The sequence below is a fragment of the Nyctereutes procyonoides genome, unplaced genomic scaffold, assembly GCF_905146905.1.
Source record: "Nyctereutes procyonoides isolate TBG_1078 unplaced genomic scaffold, NYPRO_anot_genome, whole genome shotgun sequence".
Taxonomy (NCBI): domain Eukaryota; kingdom Metazoa; phylum Chordata; class Mammalia; order Carnivora; family Canidae; genus Nyctereutes; species Nyctereutes procyonoides.
Window position 1 is genome coordinate 57,556,156 of NW_026575051.1, and position 23,749 is coordinate 57,579,904.

At 41.8% G+C, this 23,749-nt stretch overlaps 1 protein-coding gene across 3 annotated transcripts in view; it reads right to left on the minus strand.

Moving 5' to 3' along the window:
• The window catches only part of FAXC (failed axon connections homolog, metaxin like GST domain containing), a 76,708-nt gene that overhangs the window by 39,701 nt on the left and 13,258 nt on the right, over positions 1-23,749 (minus strand). For all 3 annotated transcript variants that reach the window (XR_008665134.1, XM_055330717.1, XM_055330716.1), the window contains 2 exons: positions 19,470-19,666; positions 9,756-9,979 (listed from right to left, as the gene is read on the minus strand). Coding sequence is in view for 2 of the 3 variants with exons in the window: in XM_055330717.1 (XP_055186692.1) it covers positions 9,756-9,979; positions 19,470-19,666 (421 nt within the window). In the remaining variant the exon portion in view is untranslated. The remainder of the gene's footprint in view (positions 1-9,755; positions 9,980-19,469; positions 19,667-23,749) is intronic.

The window sequence follows — 23,749 nt, forward strand, 5'->3', positions numbered from 1 at the left end:
GGTAACTAGGGAGCTGATCTAGGTAAAACAGGTGGAGAGAGTCCAAACTGCTTGGGCTCCCTCTCGTCCCTATCGGAGCACTCAAGGAAAGTTGGTGGCACCATATGCCCCCAAGAAGCCCCCTTTGAAACCCAGCCATCTTGCCCACAAGAATATCGTGAGAAAAAAAAAATAATAATTTAAAAAAAAAAGAATATCGTGAGAGATGGTATCCAATGGTTTGAATAAATTGAGATACAATCTATCCAATTAGTAAATCCAAGTCAGGAAGACACAGTAGTCACTTTTTGGTATGATTCATTCACAATGAACCAAGATAGTTCTTTGTGAAAACTAACCATTTATTTAATAATTTATTCTAGTATTTTATTTCACTATCAGAATCTCCTTCTCCCCCCTTTTTGGAAATAGGGACAATTCCATCTACATCTTCTGACATGCTCCTATTCTTCCTGTTTCTGAAAGATTACATTCAAAATTCCAAGATCACATGGAAAATTTTTCACATCCTAGGACATTGTTTGGGCTGAGAGACTCGAATGTTACTGGTTTATAAGCTTCTTCAAAGTAGAGACCATTCTTATTCATCTTTGTTTCCCAAGAGCGCAACATTCATTTAATGTGTAACTAATACAAAAATAACATTCAGGGGATGCCTGGGTGGCTCAGTGGTTGAGCGCCTGTCTGCCTTTGGCTCAGGGTGTGATCCTGGAGTCCCGGGATCAAGTTGCGCATCGGGCTCCCCACATGGAGCCTGCTTCTCTCTCTGCCTGTGTCTCTGAGCCTCTCTCTGTGTGTCTCTCATGAATAAATAAACAAAATCTAAATAAATAAATAAATAAATAAATAAATAAATAAATAAATAAATAAATAAATAACATTCAAATAATTAGTTTGCTTGTTAGTCTTTTAGTTGTTTGAAAATACCAAAGTGCTCTCTTGCGACCTTCTCACCTAGTTTAGGTGAGTTCTTACCTATATAGAAGCAAATTATGAATTGAGTGCTTTGACCTTCTCCGTGTTGTCATTTAACTTTGTACCCTTAAAATAAAAAAAGTTTTAGTTGTCCCAAGCTGTTTTACAAACTACAAACCTCAGTCCTCTGGCCTCCCACCTCCTGACACCACAGCTCACTGCTTCGCCCTTTTTTTTTTTTTAAGATTTTATTTATTTATTCATGAGAGACACACAAAGAGAGAGGCAGACATAGGCAGAGGGAGAAGCAGGCTCTGTGCAGGGAGCCCAAGTGCAGGACTTGATCCCAGGACCCCAGGATCATGCCCTGAGCCAAAGGCAGATGCTCAACCACTGAGCCACCCACCGGTGTCCCTACTGCTTAGCCCTTTAGAAGATCCTCTGAAGTAATAATAATTTCCTTAAGTAAGTCTGTGACCAAAAAGGACTGATGAAATGATACCATTCTAGAGAAAAACGCAAATTACTCACAAATGATCCACAGGTGAGCACCTCAAGATACACTAATTTATATGTGTCCTGTCTTGGTTAAACCTTCAGAAGCCATCCAGCTGATAGAAGGGAAAGTTGACAATAGGAGTGGAGAGAAGAGGATGGGAAAGACAGCATCAAGTGCCTAAAGTAACTTCAGTCTCCCATTACCATTACAAACACTAGGGTCTCCAAACAGAAAACCCACATTATTAATAACTGTTAGATTGCAGTGTTTTGGGAACCGGGGTGGCTCAGTTGATTAGGTGTCTGCCTTAGGCTCAGGTCATGATCCCAGGGTCCTGGGATGGAGTCCTGGTCAGCGTGAAGCCTGCTTCTCCCCCTGCCTGCCACTTCCCCTGCTTGTGCTCACTCTCTCTGTATCAAATAAATAAATAAAATCTTGGGGAAAAAAACATTGCAATGTTTCATAATCCTGTTTATAAATAAATCTAGAGACACCATGCTGCGTTAAATAAGCTAGGTTTTCATTAGCTTCCTTGATAGTCCATCACACTGGTGACAGAATGAAATCCACTATAATCCTAAAAGTCTCTCTTTCACATGTCTCTCCCCCCACCCTATATTTGTGCGACTCAGTTTGGGATCCAAAGCACAGAATTTGACATTTCTCCCTTTTTCTTCTTGTTAAGGTTTAAAGCTTTGATTCCTGATTTTTTGAATTATTTAATAAGTAAATATGTAAAATATTATGGCTTTTGAAACTGTGGAACTCAACTCCAGGAAGTATGTACTAGTTTTTTGGTTTTTTTTTCTTTTTAAGATTTTTATTTATCCATTCTTTTTTTTTTTTTTTTTAAGATTTTATTTACTTATTCATGAGAGACACAGAGAGAGGCAGAGACACAGGCAGAGAGAGAAGAAGCAGGTTCCCTGCGGGCAGCCCAGTGAAGAACTTGATCCCAGAACCTCGGGGTCAAGCCCTGAGCCAAAGGCAAACGCTCAACTGCTGAGCCACCCAGGCGTCCCTGTACTAATTTTTATTCCTATCCATAGAGTATGTCAGCGCCTCCTTCACACCCCCACCAATGCATCCCATTAAAGGAAAACAAAACAAAACAACTTTGCCCACCTGGCTGACAGAGTGGTGCCTCATTTGTTAACTTGCGTTGCTCTGATTACTAAAGAGGTTGAACATCTTTCATGTATTTATTAATCATTTGTGTTATCTTTGCCAATTCTCTTTTTATGACTTTTGCTCAGTTTTCTCCTTCAAGTATTCACTTTTCTTACTGATTTATAGAAGTTCTTCAAATGGTTACATTAATTCTTTTGTCACATGTTGCAAACATTTTTCCATCTTTCATTTCCATTTTAATTTTATTTATGGTCATTATTGACATCCAGGTGGCTTTATTTTTCTCAAGAAATCTAGCAACCCAACTTTTCTTTTGTCACTTCTCCCTTTGGTACCATATTTAGAAAAGCTTTCCCAAGTTCAAGATTATATAAACATCTCCCATATTTTAACCTGATGCCATTAGGGTTTTTTTTTTCCATTTAAATGCTTAATCCATTTGGAATTTATTCAGGTGTATGACATAAAGTCAGGGGGACTGTACTTATTTTGTCCCAAATGGTTAGCCAGCTGTCACAACACCATTTACTGAATTAATCTGTCTTTTCTGTACCGATTCAAAAGGGCACCTTTATCATATGCTCTGTCTCCACTTGTGTCTGTCTCACAGGGATCTGAGACTGCGTACTCCTGAAATTCATGACCTTCCCCTCTTCTCCAGCATTCTCCAACTCTGAATATTTCGTTTACTAAGTGTTCATGTCAAGAATTTGGTTATTCCTAACCCTGGCCCTCTCCATCACTGCCTCTTGTCCCCACACACACATCTATCAAGTCACCAAATTGTAGTCAATTCTGCTTTAGAATATGGCTCCAAACCATAATCTTATGTCCAACTCTATCACCATAGCTTATCTTTCCTGGACTGCAACAGCATCCTCCCTGGGCCCCCAAATCCACATTTGGCCCCTCCAGTGCATAAATATAAATAAGGTCACGCTGCTTCCCTACTTTCAACCTCTGACAGCTTCCATTCTTGTTAGAACAAAGGCCAAGCTTATTTAAGCGATATAGAAGACCTGTGTGATCTAGCCCCTGCCTACCTCTACCTCATGCCACACTTCAGTTCTCACACGGTTTCTAACACACTAGAGCCATCTTTTCCTTCTGGCTGCTTTTCATGTTACAGCCTTCATATGTGATGTCCCTTCTACGTTCCATGCTAGTCTCCTGTCCCACAACGTCCCTCCTCCTCGCACATACACCTGCCTAATTCTAGCTTTTCTTTCAGAGGCTGGAAGTGTCATCTTCTCAAAGAAGCCTTGCATAACTGCCCCCACCACAACCACCACCACCATCACCACGCTAGTCTCTCCTGCAAAAGCTCCTTCCTTGCACCTAGTACTTCTCTACGTGGTACTTCTCACAAGTCTTCCCATTTTATAAATGTTTGCGACTATCTCCCTCGTGGCTCTAGCAGCTCAGGGCTGTGCCCAACTTGTTCACCAACTTCTCTTTTTACTGTTTGTGTAACTGTGGGCAAGTCACTCAACCTTTCCATGCCTCAGTTTCTTCATCTGCCAAACGGGTGGTATTGCCACCACCATGTACCAGATTCCATCTTCTTTCTTACTTCCCCTGTCAAATGATAGGAGCCGGAGATCTCTGTGCTAACTCAGGACACACAGCTGTATTCTTATTTTCTTATATTCATTCTGTCTTATTTCCCTTCCACGTCAAATTCATACCTATAGACTCAGGATTAATGGTAGAACAGAAATATGTAAAGAGGCAAGGCAAAGCAGGGTTTTGGCTGATGAGTTTTGTGTCAGTTTTCACAGCATCAAGTGTGATACCTGGCACATGGCATTATATAGTATAGAAAAAAATATTTGCAATATATTAAGTGAGGAAAAGATAGGTTGGAAAATTACGTGTATGTGTGCATCTACAGAAATATATGTGTTTCAAAATTACACATAAAAATATTGAAAAGAGGGGATCCCTGGGTGGCACAGTGGTTTAGCACCTGCCTTTGGCCCAGGGCGCGATCCTGGAGACCCGGGATTGAATCCCACGTCGGGCTCCCAGTGCATGGAGCCTGCTTCTCCCTCTGCCTGTGTCTCTGCCTCTCTCTGTGTGTGTGTGTGTGACTATCATAAATATAATATAAATAAAAATAATATAAATAATAAATATTGAAAAGATGTATACCAAACGGACAACGGTAGTTAGCAAGCAGTAAGTTATAAGGTTACGGTGACTTAGTTTCCTTCTCTGTGTTCTTCTGAACCTCCCCAAGTCTCTACAATTAACAAATGTTAAAAATGAGAGGAAAGGTTTTTTCAGGCTTTTTTCTCAGAAAACAATGTTCTTGATTGAGTCCTGGTACATACAAAACTTGTGACCGTGATAATGATAATAGCTAATACTTCTCAGCATTTTTTATGGGCCAAACACTATGGTTAAGTACATTACATAAATGCTCATTGAGTCCTCGCACTCTATGATGTAGGCATTGTTCTCACATTCATTTTGTAGATGAAAAAGTTCAAGTTGTTCATGGGAAGTCACAAAGCTGCTAAGTGGTAGAGCCCAAGATGCGAACCCCGAACCCTGGGGATCTGACTCCAGAAATCCCTCTCTCCTGTGGCCACAAGATTTCCTGTCTCCAGCCACACTGCTTCTCAGAAACCTAACTTTTCTGTTCTTGATTTTTATGTCTTCTGTGCTTTTTCGATTCTTATCCCTTGGGGAAGGGATAGAAATAGGCAATATATGCAATTCTCACACGAGGTGAAAGGCATCCACTCTGTGTGGTATCTCTGCTTCAAACACACACACCTGCCCCAAGGAGACGTGGGAACATGCCCAACTGGAGACTAGGCAAGCCTACCCCCATCATCAGCTCTCGCAGCACCACAAACCTCTGCTTCCTGCCCTGTTACAGTTGTGCTTTACACTTACTTGTTACTTGATTGCTTACTACCTGCCAGGCACTATTCTGGGCACGTTACATGTGCTCTTTTTCTTTTCACCATTTTACACATAAGGAAACCCAGGCCTAGAGAAGTTAAGAAACTTGCCCAAGGTCACAGAGCTAGGAAGTGATGGAACCGGGTTTGATCTCTGGCTTAGAGGCATCACTCTCGAATGAATGAATGAAAGTATACTATTTTCTTTTTTTTTTTAAGATTTTTATTTATTTATTCATGAGAGACACACAGAGAGAGGCAGAGACACAGGCAGAGAGAGACACAGGCTCCCTTTGGGGAGCACGATGCGGGACTTGATCCCAAGATCCTGGGACAATGCCCTGAGCCAAAGGCAGATGCTCAACTGCTGAGCCACCCAGGCGTCTCTACTCTCCATTTTCTAAAAAAAACTTTCGATCTCTTATTAGGACTGCTTAATTTTATTTCTGTAGGGCATGAATATTTCTCATACATCATTTCTAATATTTTAATATTTCTAATAATATTTCTAATATTTTAATATTTATAATATTTCTCATATATCGTATTTCTAATATTTTGATTTTATTATTATAAATGGAAATTTTAAATTATATTTTCTAATTGGTTATTTGCGATATCAAGATTTACATGTTTGTAACTTTGTAAACTTTTCATCATTTTATCTTATCATGATGCATGTACTCTTTAATCCCCATCCTCTATTTTCCCCCTCCCCCACCTACCTTCCCTCTGGTAACTATCAGTTTGTTCTCTATTGTTTTTTTTGGTTTTGGTTTTGTTTTTTAAAGATTTATCTATTCATGAGAGACACAGAGAGGGAGGCAGAGACACAGGCAGAGGGAGAAGCCTGCAGGACTCGACCCCAGGACTCCAGGATCACTCCGTGGGCCAAAGGTAAACTGCTGAGCCACCCAGGGATCCCCTTGTTCTCTATTGTTAAGAGTCTGTTTCTTGGTTTGTCTCTCTCTCCTTTTTTGTTTCCTTTGCCTGTTTGTTTTGTTTCTTAAATTCCACAAATGACTGAGATCATATTTGAGATTGTATTTGTCTTTCTCTGACTTATTTCACTAACCATAATACTCCCTAGCTCTGTCAATGGTATTTCAAATGGCAAGATTTCATTCTTTTCTATGGCTGAGTAATATTCATATATATATATATATATATATGTTTGTATACACACATATATATACATCTCATATCTTCTTTATCCATTCATTTATCAATGGACACTTGGGCTGCTTCCATAGTTTAGCTATTGTAAATAATGTTGCAATAAACATAAGGGTGCATGTAAACATGTATCTCTTTGAGCTGATGGTTTTGTATTTTGGGGGTAAACACCCAATAGTGCCATTCCTGGACCCTAGGGTAGTATATTATTAACTTTTTGAGGAACCTCCATACAGATTTCCACAATGGCTGCACCAGTTTGCATTCCCACCAAAGAGGGTTCCCCTTTCTCTACATCCTCACCAACGACTGTTGTTTCCTGTGTTTTTGAGGAGGTAATATCTCATTGTGGTTTTGATTTGCATTTCCCTGATGATGAATGACACTGAGCATCTTTTCATGTGTCTGGTGGCCATCTGGATGTCTATAATTTTGTAAACTTACTGAACTGTCTCATTAACTGTAATTTTGATTCCCTAGTATTTTAGCTATATAATTCCATAAATTTCTATAAATAATTTTGTCTCCTCCTTTCCAACATTAAGATATCATCTTTTTCAATTAATTTTTTTGTTTAAATTTAATTTTTTTATTTTAATTTAATCACAATTTTTTAAACTATATCTATAGATATGTACTATTTTCAGTATCTCTTTACCACTTGCCCACTCAGGCCTAAGCCATCTGCTATGACACCAACAGAGCCACTTTTCTAAATCACAAATATGGTTCTTTCTCTCTAATACTCAGAAGTCTGCACCACCTCCATGTTTTCTGTATGATAAAGTCTCTCAGCATAATTACTACCTTTGATAATATGGCCCCAAACTACGTTTTAACCTTCATTTTGACCACGATTCCAAAATGCCCCTCACTCATAACTCCTTTTCTTATGATTTGCCCAGACGGTTCCTCCTTATTTTCTTCCATGGGACAACTGTTTACCTTCTGAGGCCACATGACTGCCGCCTCTTCTCTGGCCCTCCCAAGCTCTCCACCCCATCTCACCCCTGCTCCTGCCATGTCTCCAGAGCACCAAGCACAGATCTCTGTCAGGGAACCTGTCACAGCCCAACCTAAACATGGGTACTCATTTAGAGCAGAGGTTAGCAAACTTCTATGGAGCTTCGGATGATAAATATTTTAGGCTTTCTGGGCCACATTTGATCTCTGTTGCATTTTTTCCCTTACATTTTAATAATGTAAAAATGATTCTTAGCTCATAGGCTATAAAACAAACAAACAGGCCACATCTCTGATGTTCAGCCAAAGAGCCTCTCCCTCCCCAACGGCAACAAAAGTGCTTCTCCTATGAGAGCCTAGAGTGTTCTCCAGGCCCGCCCATGGAAGAGAACTCCAGCAAACTCCTGCTTTTCAAGTAGCCAAATCAATGTCTCATATCTCAGGAAACCATCTAGACTTGATGGTGTTTGGAATACTTGCCAGGTATCCAACCTAGCTACTGACGATAGATCTATCTCCCATCTCGCCGTAACTGGGGAAGAAGCATTTTGCTAAGTCATTAAGTGTCAGAGAAACGGGGGCAGTTATCATTGTTCTTTTCGCCGTCCCCCTGCTCCCTGGTTCTGCCAACCAGAAGTGCTCCAGAAAAGTGATCACCCCTCCCTGGTTAAGGAACCAACACTATGAAGTTTTTAGAAAAGATCAGCACTTTACTGGCATAATCTCTGGCTTAACTTTGAGGACTCAGTATCTGGCTTGCCAGGGCTCCCCACAGTGTGAGCTAGAAAGGAAGCTGGGAGCAGATAAGCTGCTCCCTAAGGAGGAAATGGCCCACGTTCTGTGAGGCTGCGAGTCCAGTACTGTTTCCATGGGAACAAAGTGAACTTGAAGCTAATTCTACTCACACCTCCTTCAGGCAAGCCCTTTGGGGCCTAGAAAGGCAGAGCACCAGAAGGTCTGGATAGCATCAACCCCATCCCCACAAACCAAAGCTGGCCAGGAGCTGGATCTGCTGTTGGGATCTCCACCGGCAGGCCAGGGCTCAGGGGAGGACACCAGGTCCAGTAAGCATCTGGAGTCCAGTACAGGGAAGGAGCCAGTCAGAGTGAGTCACCCTGCAAGGGGCGGGTCCTACCTAGCACAGCCCCCAGTTCCTGGAGCACCACATGGGTTTCAACAAAACAAACCCCAAACCCCACTCCCCAGAGGAGGTGAAGAATACAATATGCTCTAGAATGGAAATGAGGGTGCCAAAAGATAGCAAAAGCCCACCTTCCCCAGGTGAAATACGCGGTCCCAAGGGGCCAGGTCACATGACTAGTCTCAGAGAGGGCTTGGCTCCCTGCACATTAGTTGTCCCCAAGAGAAACCATCATTTCACACACAGAAGCTCCTAAATTCAAGTGATGTGTTTCTGAACTGACAACTAATAGCTAAGACTTGAGCTCTGACCAGCACAGAGTCACATCAGCCCGGCCACCTCTAGCCAACAAGGTGAGCAAGGACACCTAACTCCACTCTCGGTAGCCTTGCCCACCCGGACATAGGCTGCTCCGGGCTTCTCTTTGAGGGGCTTCCCAAGCACAGCTAAACCTACCATGGGCAATAAATACAAAATCAGAAGACTCACAACATGCTAGCAAGAAGATGACTAAGATTACCAATGGAAACGTAGGGGTGAGGGATGCCAACGTGGCACGTGTGCCCGGAATGGGTCAGAACCAGCACTGCCAGCCTTTCTAGCAGCTCGACGTCCATGGATACACAATCAACTCTGCAAGCAGATGTGTTACCAAGCAGCCCTTTCACCCTGGCCTGTGTATAAACAGAAGAACTTCCTTGCTCAGAATCACCCTTGGCTCACAACACATTCCGAGTGGCCAGCAGCACTTCCAGCCAGGCAGTCAGGCCGCACCCCGTCCTACGTTCTCCTGGCGTGGGCCTCGACACACTAGACTGCCTGGCACTAGTGATCAAGAGGAGAGATGCTTGCTCCTGAAAATAGGGGATTTGGTTAAATGGTGGGACTGCGACCTACGTGTGCAAGCAAAGAAACCAACCCAAATGAAACTTTAAATCAGTCAACTAATATTGCTTTACTAATCATGCAAAAAAGTAAGGATATAAAATATAGAATAGAAGGTGTGGTACATTACCCAAAAGCCCTGCCAAGGACCGCATGTCCTTCTCCATCAGCATGTAAATCTCTTCCTCTGAGAAGCGGCCAATGCCGTGGCCGTGCATCTCGCGTTTCACAATTCCTTTCGTTATGTGGCACACGACCCACCTCAGCAGGTTACTGAAGGGACCGCCACCACTAAGAGAGAGCATCTTCCGGGTCTCATTGAGATTGTCCACCCACTGGCAATAAGCTAACGTCCTGGAATTGTGTGGAAACAGGTTACTACTGGGCATTAGATACACGTCCGCTCCACAGAGTCCATTTCCAGTGAGTGTGTCAGGAGGGAGCACACTCTGGAGGAAATGAGCCAGAGCAGCTTTCACAAAGAGCAGTCTGCATGGCACATGTTACAACAGTTTCTGGTCAATGCCTAGGCTTCAGGTCTGCAAGAGAAACTAAAACAAATCCAGATAACGATGCCATGCTACAATTCCACCAACCTCTCCTGGCACCCACCCTCAGATCCACGCCCCCACCCCCCCACCTCCCCAAGGCCGCACTCCTGCTTCCGCCTAGGCAACCCCACGGAAAACAGTAGAAACCCACTTCAAAAGGTTTTTAGGCAGAACAGTGCATACCTATGGGGACAAGAGGAAGGAGGCACAGTGACTGCAGTGCTGGCTTCCTTGTCTTTTTTGATGTAAGTCATGGTTATGCAGGTATATGCTCTGTGTTAAGTAAAAGTAAGCTGCATTTTTTTTATTTTGGACAATTAGTGAATGTGGGGTTTTTTTAATGCATTTTATATTTTACAACATCAAAGAGCTTTTTCAAAAGGTTTTTGCCTTTTTGACAGAGGAGTAGGGAGGAGATATACTTGTCTGTGTTTAGTATAAACTACACAAATTGTAAATATTATGTATATTATTTGCTCTCCAGAAAGTCTGGAGAACTGTTTCAGTTTGTTCTCCAGAACTCTAAAGTGAACACAAATACGGAAGGAACTCAGTTGAGTCATTTTTCCCATCTGGGTGGTGCTTGCGGCAAACTCTCCCGGTGTTCCCATGGGACATGCACAGATAGCTCAGCAGCTCTTCCCTGTTTGCGTGGTATGCTGGCTACAGAACCCGGGCCTTGACTGATGTTGGTCTCTGAACCTGTGCAATTGCAGGAATGTTTCTATGGCTAATAGTGTTGGTAGACAGAAGTTAAAAGGGTTTTCTCCTGAAGGCTGAGAAAAACGTAGCTGTAGGAGTGCCCACATAAGATATTTTAGTTTTTCCCCATAATGAGCAATAAAAGATGTACTGACAGTCATCTCTCCTCCTAGTGTTGGTCGATATAGCAATAATGGCCATTTTGAAAAAATCAGAAGAGTGAAAAACATTTTTACAGAGAGAACACAAGAAATTACAATACATTATAACTACTTTTCCACCTCAATTTTTTAAAGAAAAAAAAAGTCCCTGAAATGTTGATCATCTTATACAGTTTTATTCTTTCCAGTGTTCGTTCTTCTACAAAAAAGAAAATAAAAAACAGATTTCCCTAAAAATTTTTAAGCATTCCTGATTTTTACTGAGAAGTCCTACAACCAATTTCAACATAACTCTCTGTACTGTACCCATTACTCTTATTATTTTTTAAAATAATGCCTACAAATATTGTTAGAGAGCTTTATACTTGTTTTTTTATAAATCTCTCAAAATAAAGTCTTGAGTCAAGAAATGGATTTTGCTGAAAATAGGAAAAAGTACATTGCAGTGGTAACTAATACATACAGAGAAGTCAATGGATCTTTTGATATAAAAGATCTCACATTTACTCTAGTAAATTCTTTGTAAACATGCAAACTAAATACTTTCCTGTTTGTTCTTCTTTCTATACCTGTAGTAATTAAAGTATCAATTTTCATATTCTATTAAAATAATTCAGCTCTTTGATTCTAATTGTACTAGACTGAAAGGCACACAGAAAAGAGCTATCCCATCCTTGATTATTCTGCAAGTCCATGAACTGAGAATAAAACTAAATTATCCCAAAATAAGCATAGCTAGGTCATAATAGCATTTAGGAAGCACCAAAAGAGTAAAAATGAGGAATGTGGTGGCTCCAAACTGACAGGTTGATGTGAAAAATATATATGTATTCTTCGTAGATGGATTACACAGATTTTATCATAAACATAACTGATCCCAAAGGATGAGCAGAAGCTCACCAGGCAGAGCAGAAGAGGAATGGTATGCATGAGGAGCACTGGCTGGGGTGGGTACAGGATGCCTTGGGAAGCAGCTAAGAGTAAAGGCTGGAAGGGTGGGCCAGGACCAGATCTGGATGGGCCTGAGACAAAGGGTGGTGCGCTTTAACCACTGAAAAGTGATAAGCGGTCAAGAAACATAATCAGGTTTGTGGCAATATGAAGGAAGGGCTGCACATGGAGAAAGCACTGGGAGGAAGGCTGCTTGGAAGACTATGGCAAGACCTAAGAACAAGGGCAATAGTAGAGGTGGTGGGAGCGTGTGCAGGGAATGCAGAGGAGAAACTCTGGAATATGAGAAAGAGTCTCCTGATCAATGGATTAGGTATAAGGAGAGATTAGATATTTTCTCTCAGGCTGATGACTTGAGTGGATGATAATGCCATTAACCAATAAGGGCAGACACACAGATTTAGATGATGAAAGACACATCAAACGGTTTCATTTGAGGATCCCATGGAACCCCCAAGTGAGAATTTCCAGAGGTTGAGGACTCAGGAGATAGGTTTAGACTCAAGATAGAGAATTTGTGGGTGAGGGTTTGTCAGTGTGAGTGCTAAAGCTGTCAGAGGAGAAGGGTCACATTACCTAAGGAAGTTTCTAGGGTTAAGGTGTGGTGTTAGGTATAAGGCTTACACAAGTCAAGGGCAAGTTAGAAGGTGAGAAGGCAAGGCTGGAAGGGCCAGCATAGAGAGAAATAGAGACACCCCTTGCTCTGAAGAAGAGAGGTGGAGAATGTTGCAAGAGAAGGGGCTGCAGAGAGGTTCAGAATTCTTGCCTAGTGACTCCATTTTCCACCATCAAGCAGGAAATGCGCACAGGATGAGAATGCAGTGATGGAGAGAGCTTTGCACAACTGATGAATTCAAGTAGCAGATGGGGATGGAAGAGGTAGCTGTTCTGGGCCACACAGCTAAGCTGGAGGAGACCCCACCAATACAATGGTGTAAGGTTCTCTACCTGCATTAGTGGGTTGAATGGAGGGCACAGAAGGAGGAACACTAGGTTGATCTGGAATTTTGTAGCTAGAGGTAACCTAAGAAACTGTGGTCTTCCTCTCTTCTCTTTGCCACCCTGCTCTTGACTTCTTCCCTCTTTCATTCCTTGTGCCTAATCCTGAGCCCAGTGTCAGGGAAGAGAAGCAAATGAGGGCCAGGCAGGCTGTGTAAGAGTCAACCCCTATGAAGTGGGTACAAACTTTAAATACCAAAGAAAACAAGTAATTCATGGGATCCTAAATCAATCACTACAGGCAGCAAACCTCATTTACACACACTTCCATATTCTCACAACCAAGAACCCACCTCCTTCCATGACCAAGCTTCCAGCAAACTATTCGCACTTGACCAAAACTATTCTCATCCAAATCAATGACACCTCCTTGTTGCAAAATCCAAATAAACATTCCTTATTTTTTGTTTTCAAGTAGGCTCCATGCTGGGCATGGAGCCCAACGTGGGGCTTGAACCCATGACCCTGAGATCAAGACCTGAGCTGAGATCAAGAGTCAGACACTTAACTGAATGAGCCATCCCAGTGCCCATAAACCTTCCTTGTTTATTTATCTTTCTTGAACTCTCCTCAACGTGTAACGCTGTTGGTATCTCTTGTAGAAGAGCTCTCCCCTGGCTTACTCTCTAAAGCTCTCTACTGCTTTTCCTGCATGTTCATGCAAGTTCCCAAGATTTTCATCACTATTCTTCCTACTTCTTACTCCACCGTCATGGCATGATCTAATTCACACCCATGATTTCAAAGTGATGACTCCCAAACCCATACCCAGCCCAGACCCTTGTCCTGACACCCAGGGATCTCTGTGAGGGGTCCTTGGGAACTGCAAAGCCTATATCCAAAACTGGACTCAATGATCTTCCTTTCCTTTGAGTCTGTCTCTCCTCACCCAAGCCCCAAAGAATCCCAGGATGTGTTCTTTGCTGCTCTCTATCCCTCACTCCTGACAAGCCAGTCACCCTGTGAATCTGCCCTTTTCTCTAACTCAATTAGCTTGTAGCTCAGGCCTCCATCATTTCTCAACCCCTGAGCACAGCGGTCTCGTAGCAGGTCTCCTGACATCCCGTCCATGCCCTTCAGCAAGCCATTTGTCCCAAGGCAGCCGCTAAGATCTCCTAAAACACAAATCTAATCCCATCAGGCTGCTCCTCAGTCAGAGTCCTTCATTAACTCCCCATAGCCCCTTAGCTTGGCACGCAGCCCTCCTACAGTCTCACCCAGGCACGGCTGGCCCCTGGCCCCATCCCCCTGCACTGCCTCCTGTGTACCTGCCACACAGAACCACGTGTGTCTCCCCAGGGTCCTCTGTCTCGTGTATAAACTTTGGCAGATGCTGTTCCCTCTGCCTAGATATCCTAATCCCCTGCCACCCAGCCCCTTTCACCCAGCCCTGACAGTCCCCAGCTTCTGTTGGGGTACCATCTCCTCTGGGAAAGCCTTTCCCCCATCACTCTAGCAGGTGCTGGCTGCCTTTCCTCAGGTCTTCAAACTCTTCCCCCAGCACCCACCATTATGATGGGTCAATGTCTCCCTCAGCCTGTGAGTCACCTGAGGACGGAGACAGTGTCTTGCTTCCCCCCATCCAGCATGGAGTATGGCCACTAAGAGTCATTCATTAAGTTTACTGAAAGAATGAATTATTGACTGAATGGTAAAAAAGCTTTACTCCTGAGCCAGCTACTGCTAAGTAGTGTTTCTAAGGGCTGACAATATTTAAATAGGACGAAGGAAAAACAGAAATGCCTTTGAAGAATGAAGAAGGGGCTGACTGTTCTCTTCTGAGACCCACATCACTCTCTACTGGGAAGAGGCCCACTCCATGAGGAGTCGTGAATCATCAACTGGCAAGGGCAGGGAGGGCCAGTTTGGAAACTAGACTAAGCTGAACAATTAATTCATCATTCTGAGAACCTCTTTCAGAAAGCTGATTCTCATTTCCTTTATCACAAATGATGTGCTGGATCTCTTCTGCAAAACATGGTCAAGGTTTCTCTTAAAAATTGATTATCCTAGTCAGAACAGAAGAATAAATACTGTTCAACATTTTTAAAGGAGATCAAGAGTACAGGAAAGAAGCGCTGACCCCTGACGTTTCAATGAAGATCTCTCTTGTTATAACCTAACATGAGGCCTGGCCCATAGCAAAGAGATGATGCTAACATGTGGAAAACTGCAACCCACGGAATCTACTGTTTGATGACTGAGTCTCAGCATGTGGCCTTCCTGACCACAGATGCCTTTCTCCATATCCCGCTACATCCTGTCATCTTTCGGTTGTCTTCTAAATGCATGGGGGTGCAAGAGCGTATGATAAGCTTCTATGATTCCACCGAGTTGCACAGCCCCTAGACTAACCCTTCCAAGCAGGACCTTTCACTACATCTGAAATCAGGGGGCAGGGGGAACAGGGAAGAGGGGATCACATTAATCTAGTTTTAATCATGGAGAGAGACTCCAGGCTTTTAGACAAGATTTTGGGTAAGTCATCTTAGTAAGGACTCCACCTCCCCCATTCAGTGAAACTATACCAAAAGCCAACCTCAAAATTGAAAAATCATGGCCAGCCTAGATGCAAATATGTTCCAACACCTATATTTTAATGGGTCAAAGTGGTATGACTAGATGGCCTGACCACAGTGCGCTACACACTTCCTTGTGGGGCTACAAGACTCTTGGTGCACTAGTGTGTCATATAGATGAAGCTGTAGTGTCTGTTACCAGAGCTCAATTTCATTCCACTAATTTGACCCCGTGTCTCTCGTATTTCCCTTTATACCAACTTCCATGTGTTGGATCTAACTTAAGCGCTCAGTGGAACAAAGAGGATAGAAACCTGTCTTCTCCATGTTCAATCATAGTTATGCAAGTGGGACATACTGGTATGGATTTCAAGTTCAAGAAAAACTCATTATAGCTAAGTGTGCTTATTTGACCAAACCTGAAACAGAGCCCCAGGATGATGTGATGGTATTTATGTAACAATGCCAGCTTTCCATTGTCTTCGCTTTTCAGAAATATCACACCTGGAGTGTTTTTGCAATTTTGGACCAAAATAAACATGTCTGAAAACTCCAGATAATTCGAATCAATTGATTCAAACAGTGGATTTCATCTCCTCCGCTGTAAACACAGACACAACCTTGGAGCTCAGATTGTTAGAATTTAACAAGCTCTCATGAAAATCTCATCCTTGTAATATTTTCCTATATAGGGTGGTCCATTCCTCATGCTGGCCCCAGTTTCCATGGGTGCACATTCTGTGTGTGGCCTCTGACAAGAAAGTGGGGAGCAGAAGAGGAACCTGACAAGGAGTGTCCATAAACTCTGCCTCAGGCATTTTCTTACTGGAGGGACAGGTGTCTCTTCTCCTTTGGGATTTAGAGCTCTAGGGAATGCCTGTTCAAAGTCTCCCCAAAGCAAGAAGATAGCTAAAGGTTGGGAAACCTTATGAAACAGAAGAAGGTTTGTTTTTCCTTCTGCTGCTAGGGACTGAAGGGAATTGAAGGAATTGGGAATTTTTCTTTGAAAGTTCACTGGAGGGCAGCCCGGTGGCTCAGTGGTTTAGTGCCGCGTTCAATCCAGGACATGACCCTGGAGACCTGGGATCGAGTTCCACATCAGGTTCCCTGCATGGAGCCTGCTTCTCCCTCTGCCTGTGTCTCTGCCTCTGTGTGTGTGTGTGTGTGTGTCTCTCATGAATAAATAAATAAAATCTTTAAAAAAAAAAAAAGAAAGAAAGTTCGCTGGATATTTTTACCTCTATGAAGAAGACCTGACCTCCCACCTTCATTATATTTTCCTCAAAATAACCTTTGAGGAGACACAAATGAGACACAGTAGCTAGCTTCCGCTCTGAATTACAAAATGCAATTAAAAAGTGGATTACAGATACAAAATTATCCTTAGAAAGGTCTATGTACGACCTAAGCAACTCCCCCAAGCACTTGTGTGTTTATGGTCCATAAAATTAAGATTCTTCCACACCAGGATACCACCTCCCAACTCTCCCACTCACTTCCCACCCCCCAATACCTTTCCCTCCACCACCTAGAGCTGCCTCCCATCATGTATTAGCTGGGGCTGTTGCAGGGAGAGAAGGGAAGGGAAAGAGCAGAGGATGAATTTCTACCAGGGAGTAAACATATGAAATGTCTCCACACACTGAGAGCAAAAATCAGGGACAGCTGGTACTTGGGAATCTTGCTGGATCAAAGTCTTTCTAACTGGAATGTACATTTTATGAACCACTACAAAAATCAAGAGTTGTAGCGCAAGTACTAATGAAAATGTAAGGTGACTTTCAGCTTCTTTCCATGCAGCTCACAAAGCAAGAGCTCTCCGCATTAATGGGCCCATCAATCAAACAAGGTAGCACTTTGGAGGGCTGCATCAACAGAAGGCACAGAGGGTCAGGGTGACCCTGTGCTGGTTCTTCATTTCTTTCTATTGCTGCCAAGTAGGGACTAGAACCTCTTAAGAGATGAGATGGGCTCTGTCCCACAGGCTTTTCCCTGAGACTAAGTACATGACATGCAGTCATTCACTTGGCCCATGCTGTAACTCCTGCGCTCTTGAAGATGGGAGCCCCATCAGTTCTCCACAAGTACCATAAAGAAAAGACCTGGGTGCTTTCCAGGAACACAGAGTCTGTGATTACTACCATGCTAATCTGCACCCCTGCCTCTACTCTCTGCTGGGTTCCCTCCTTGCCCCCACCCCCTTCACCTCTACAGTGAGAGGGGGGGAAAGAAGTGGTGCTTCGGATCTGCCCTGGGATAAACGGGGCAAGGACTGCAAGCAGAAAAAGAAAACAGAAATAGAGAGTCGCTTAAAATCCAAGAGAGGGAACAGCAAGTTTTCCATTTAGAAAGAACAAGCAAGTTTCCATGTAGAAAGAGAGCTGAAATGATGAAATAGGAAGGTGATAGGGAAGACCTTCGACAATCAACCCCACACTGAGTGTGGAGGAGGCGAAAGCTACTGGGTGAGCAACTGACCCCTTAATAACAATTAATGCCCAAAAAAGAGGGCTTAACGATTCTTAATTAGCTCTTTGGGACAAGATAAGTGTAGAGAAATCATAGAGAAAACTCATCTACTGGGGTGTATAGAAAGGTGCTAAAACTCCAGGAAATGGATGAAAGACAAAGGAAAATCCCACAAGACGATGAGTTTATAAGCCAAGAAGCCCTGTGCCTGATTAACTCACATGTCACAGCCAGCACAATGGCACATGCAGAATACAGGCAACTCATCCACGCAGTGTGTGAGGCTTCAGACAAGGGATGCAACCTAGGGGTCAGCCAGGCGGGGCAAGAGCACTCAGAAAGCAGAAGTACACTTTACTTCTGGAACACAGAAAAGCTTTTGTCGTCTAAGGAAAACTGACGATAATTTTACAAAGCTTGAATAATTCATTTTACCTAAGGCTTCTATCCTGACTTAGTCTTCTGTTCCCTCCTCTGGGTGTCCGATATAATAGCATTTTAATTCAGCAGTTTGGACTAGTAAAGAGCAGAGTCAGTTGAAATATCCTCTTTAGGGATCCCTGGGTGGCGCAGCGGTTTGGCGCCTGCCTTTGGCCCGGGGCGCGATCCTGGAGACCCAGGATCGAGTCCCACATTGGGCTCCCAGTGCATGGATCCTGCTTCTCCCTCTGCCTGTGTCTCTGCCTCTCTCTCTCTCTCCTCTCTCTCTGTGACTATCATAAATTAAAAAAAAAAAAGAAGTATCCTCTTCACCTCAGTGAGGTGAGGTCTAAATCAGGGGTCAGCAAAACACAGCCCATAGCCTAATAAGTTTTTACATTTTTAAATGGTTGGAGGGGTGCCTAGATGGCTCATTTGGTTAAGGGTCCAACTCTTGGTTTCAGCTCAGGTCACAATCTCAGGGTCATGAGATCGAGCCCCATGCTGGGCTCTGTACTCAGAGTGGAGTCCGCTTGGGATTCTCTGTCCCTCCTTCCCTCTGCCCCTCCCTCCACTCACATGCACTTGTTCTCTCTCTCTCTCTCTCTTTCTCTTTCTCTTTCTCTAAAATAAATTCATTAACTAATTAATTAAAAAATTAAAAATACATTTTTAAATGGCTGGAGAAAAAAAATCAAAAGAATAACTTTTCATATTAAATGAAATTCAAATGTCAGTGTTTTTATTGTTTCATTGAAACAGAGTCATGCTCTTCATTTCCATGTCATCTATGGTTGCTTTTGCAATGGAAGAGTTTAAAGAGTTGCAACAGATCCATGGCCCCACAAAGCCTAGCACAAAACATGTGCTAGCGGGGCCTCTACAGAAAATGTCTACCTTTTTTCTAGATACCTAGAAACTTATCGGTTATAACTTTGACCCCTAAGTTGGTCAGAATGTAGAAATTTTTGAAAAGGCTGGGGAATGTCTGAAAAGTGAAACAGAACTTGGGCTTACTCCAAAGGCTGGGGACAGGCCCTGGGCACTCACCCAACACGCCTGGGGGACTCACCAGTAGAAGTGCTCCTCCACCATCTTGGTCACTGCTCTGGAGATGGCTCTTTCATGAGGGCCAAGGTTTTTGTTTAAATTCACTCCAAGTTTCTCTTCCAGAAAGTCAATTATGAATTCTGTGCCAGAAACTTTTTCATGATTATATTCAATCCAAGGCATTTTCCCTTGAGCAGAAAGTTTTCCACCAAAATAATTCTAAGCAGAGTAAATTTTAAAAAGAGAAAAGCAATGTTTTATTTAAATTTCACTGTATGTTAACAGAAACAAACATTCCAACCCTATATTTGATAGTGACTATACTGTTCAAGTGAATGAACTCAGCACATAAACTCTTTAAGACAATAAATAGTTACTCTTGGAGAAATAAAAATACCTCACATGAAGATATTACTTTACTCCCATAGATTTTATCATGAGCTCTGGTATATTGTTACAAAAAAGACCAGAGAGGAGAAGTAGTGTTGAAATGGTCTTGGTAATAGTTGGTTTAGTTAAAAGGTTAAGAACAAGCCACAAATGCAAAACAGTGAAAATAAGCCATACTGGTGAGGCTACTAACCAAAGATCTCATCTGAAACCCAGCAGCTTATGCTTGAATAATACTTAATACCACTACATGGCAAACAAGTGGCCCCATAAATTATAACACTTAGGTGTAAGAAAGTGCATCCAACAGATTCAACTCTAGTGTTGATTAAAATGTAGATTCCTGGGCCCCAGCCCAGACCTCTGCATCAGAAGCCTGGGAATGGTGCCCAGAAATCTGTGTCTGTGCTAAGTTCCCCTTTGATTTACACCCATGCTAGAATCTTACGGTGTCTCAGAGGACATGGTCCCAGATGGAGTGGAATGGGGGTGTGGAGTCATACACTTTATGAACACTGGGAATTAGAGTGACATTTGCTGCCTCCACTCCTTGGCCAGGCACTACACATTCCCCTTGATGTGGACCAGAAGAAATGTTACAAACCTTGAAAAGTTGTTAGTACATCAGATATTCTTGTAATTTGTACACTAAAGATGTAAATTTACCATATAACATAGTACCTGTTTCAGATTAACTCTTGATATCACCCATATCATCCTAACAGATCCCTTTCAGGACTTTTGTCATTTGCAGATGGATTCTATCCTACACACTGACATCAGAGGAAACTGTTTGCAATGCAAATGAGATGCAAGATCTCTATGGCTCAAAATTATCCAGTGGTTTTTAATGGATCTATTCTAACCCCTTTCACATTCCAGTCTAGGTCTATACCACCTAGCCACTGCCCACCTAACTAGCCTCTTTGCTATCAATCTCTCCAGTCTTCTGAATTCCAACTGCACACATCCGAACACATCAAGGTCTTTGCCACCTCTCTGACTTTGTGCACTCTTTACTTTTTATAGGAATCTCTTTTCCCAACCTCTGCCAGGTCATATCCATCCTAAAATATTTAGTTCAAAGTTCACCTTGTTGGTGAACAATATTTCCTCAAGGTGCAACCATTACTTCCTTTCCTCCATGCTTTCATTGTACAGTGTATATTCCTCCCATCTTATAATATTACCATTGGTACCTTTGCCTTTCCCTCTAGGCCATGCCCCCGCCCTGACTATTTGGTACATTTTTATCTAGACTCCTTTTAAAAACTGGATTAACAAAAATTAATGATTGATTCTTATGGAAATGAAAGTTCTTGTAGGTTTTTGTCATAAAAATTTTTAGTTTTAGAGGCAGAAAAGGTATTTGACAAAATCCAACATCCATTCATGACAAAAATTCTCAATGAAGTGGGGATAGAGAGTATATACCTCAACTGAATAAAGGCTATATATGAAAAACCCACAGCTAACATCATACTCAATGGTGAAAAGCTGAAAGCTTTTCCTCTAAGATCAGGAACAAGACAAGGATGTCCACTCTTGCCACTTTTATTCAACATAGTACTGGAAATCCTAGCCACAGAAATCAGACAAGGAAAAGAAATAAAAAGCAACCAAACTGGTAAGAAGTAAAACTGTCATTATTTGTAGATGACATGATACTATATATAGAAAACCATAAAGGCTCCACCGAAAAATCTATTAGAATAAATGAATTCAGTAAAGTTGTAGAAGCATTAATATACAATTATCTGTTGTATTCCTATACATTAATAATGAACTAACAGAAAGAAATATTAAGAAAACAATCCAGGACACCTGGATGGCTCAGCGGTTGAGTGTCTGCCGTCAGCTCAGGGCATGATCCCAGGATCCAGGATCAAGTCCCACAATCGGGCTCCCTGTGAGAAGCCTGCTTCTCCCTCTGCCTATGTCTCTGCCTATGTCTTTGCCTCTCTCTCTGTGTCTCTCATAATAAATAAATAAATAATAAATAAATAAATAAATAAACAAATAAACAAATAAATCTTTTTTTTTAAAGAAAGAAAGAAAAAGAAAATCTCATTTACAACTGCATCAAAAAAGAAAAAAATACCTAGGAGTAAATTTAACCAAGGACATGAAAGACTAAAAATCTGAAAACTACAAGACACTGATGAAAGAAATTGAAGACAACACAAATAAATAGAAAGATATACCATAATCATGGATTGGAAGAATTAATTAATATTATTAAAATGTCAATACTACTCATAGCAATCTATAGATTCAACTCAATCCCTAACAAAATAATGTTAATATTTGTCAAATAACTAGAAGGAATAATCCTAATGTGTAGAGAACTATAAAAGACCCTGAACAGCCTAAAGCAATCTCAAGAAAGAAGAATGAATCTGGAGGTATCACACTCCCTGATTTCAAACTATACAATACTACAGTAATCAAAATAGTATGGGTACTGGCATAAAAATAGACACACTAATCAATGGAACAGAATAGAGTGATCAGAAATAAACCCATACTTAAATGGCCAACTAATCTACAAGAAAGAAGGTAAGAATATACAATGGAAAAAAGACAGTCTTTTCATTGAACGGTGCCTGGGAAACCTAGAGAGCTACATTAAAAGAATGCAACTAGAAAACTTTCTTATGCTACACACAAAAATAAACTCAAAATAGATTACATACCTAAATAGAAGACCTGAGACCATAAAACTTCTAAAAGAAAAGATAGGTAGTAATCTGTTGGACATCAACTTTAGCAGTATTTTTCTGGATCTGTTTCCTCAGGCAAGGGAAACAAAAGTGAAAATAAACAACTGGCACTACATCAAACTAGAAAGCTTTTGCACAGCAAAGGAAACCATCAGCAAAACAAAAGGGCTACCTACCAAATGGGAAAAAAATATTTGCATATGATATATCCAATAAGAAGTTAACATCCAAAATAAAGAACTCCTATAACTCAATACTAAAAAAAAATCTAATTTTTAAAAGGTCAGAGGACCTGCACAGGCATTTTTCCAAAGAAGACATACAGATGGCCAACAGATGCATGAAAAGATGCTCAACATCACTAATCGTCAGGGAAATACAAACTAAAACCACAATGAGATAGTATCTCACACCATCCAGAATCGTATAAAAAAAGTCAAGAAACAATAAATATTGGCAAGAATGTAGAAAAAAAGGAGACCTTCATGCACTGTTGGTGGGAATGTTAAATGTGCAACCACTATGGAAAATAGTATGTAAGTTCCTCAACAAGGGGCACCTGGATGGCACAGTTATGTGTCCAAATCTTGGTTTCAGCTCAGGTAGTGATCTCAGGGTCATGAGATTGAGCCCCCTGTTGGGCTCCACACTTTGTGTGGAGTCTGCTTGATTTTTTCTCTCCCTCTGCCCCTCCCACCATGTGCCTGCATGCCCACTCTCTCCCTCAAATAAATAATAAATCTTTACAAGAAAAAAAAAACATACAATCCAGTGATTCCTGTACTAGGTATTTACCTAAGGAAAACAAAACACTAATTTGAAGATATATGCACCCCATGTTTATTGCAGCATTATTTACAATAGCCAAGGTATGGAAGCAACCTAAGTGTCCAGCAATAAGCAAATGCACAAATAAGATATGGGATGGACAGACAGACAGGATGCAATATTACTCAGCCATAAAAAAGGATGGAATGTTGCCATTTGCAACAATATGGATAGACCTAGAGGGTATTATGCTAAATGAAATAAACCAGACAGAAAAGAAAAATACCATATCATGTGTGGAATCTAAAAAACCAACCAAACCAACCAACCAGAAACAGACTCATAAATACAGAAAACAAACTGGTGGTTGCCAGAGGGAAGAGATGTAGGGGTTAGGCAAAATAGGTGAAGGGGATTAACA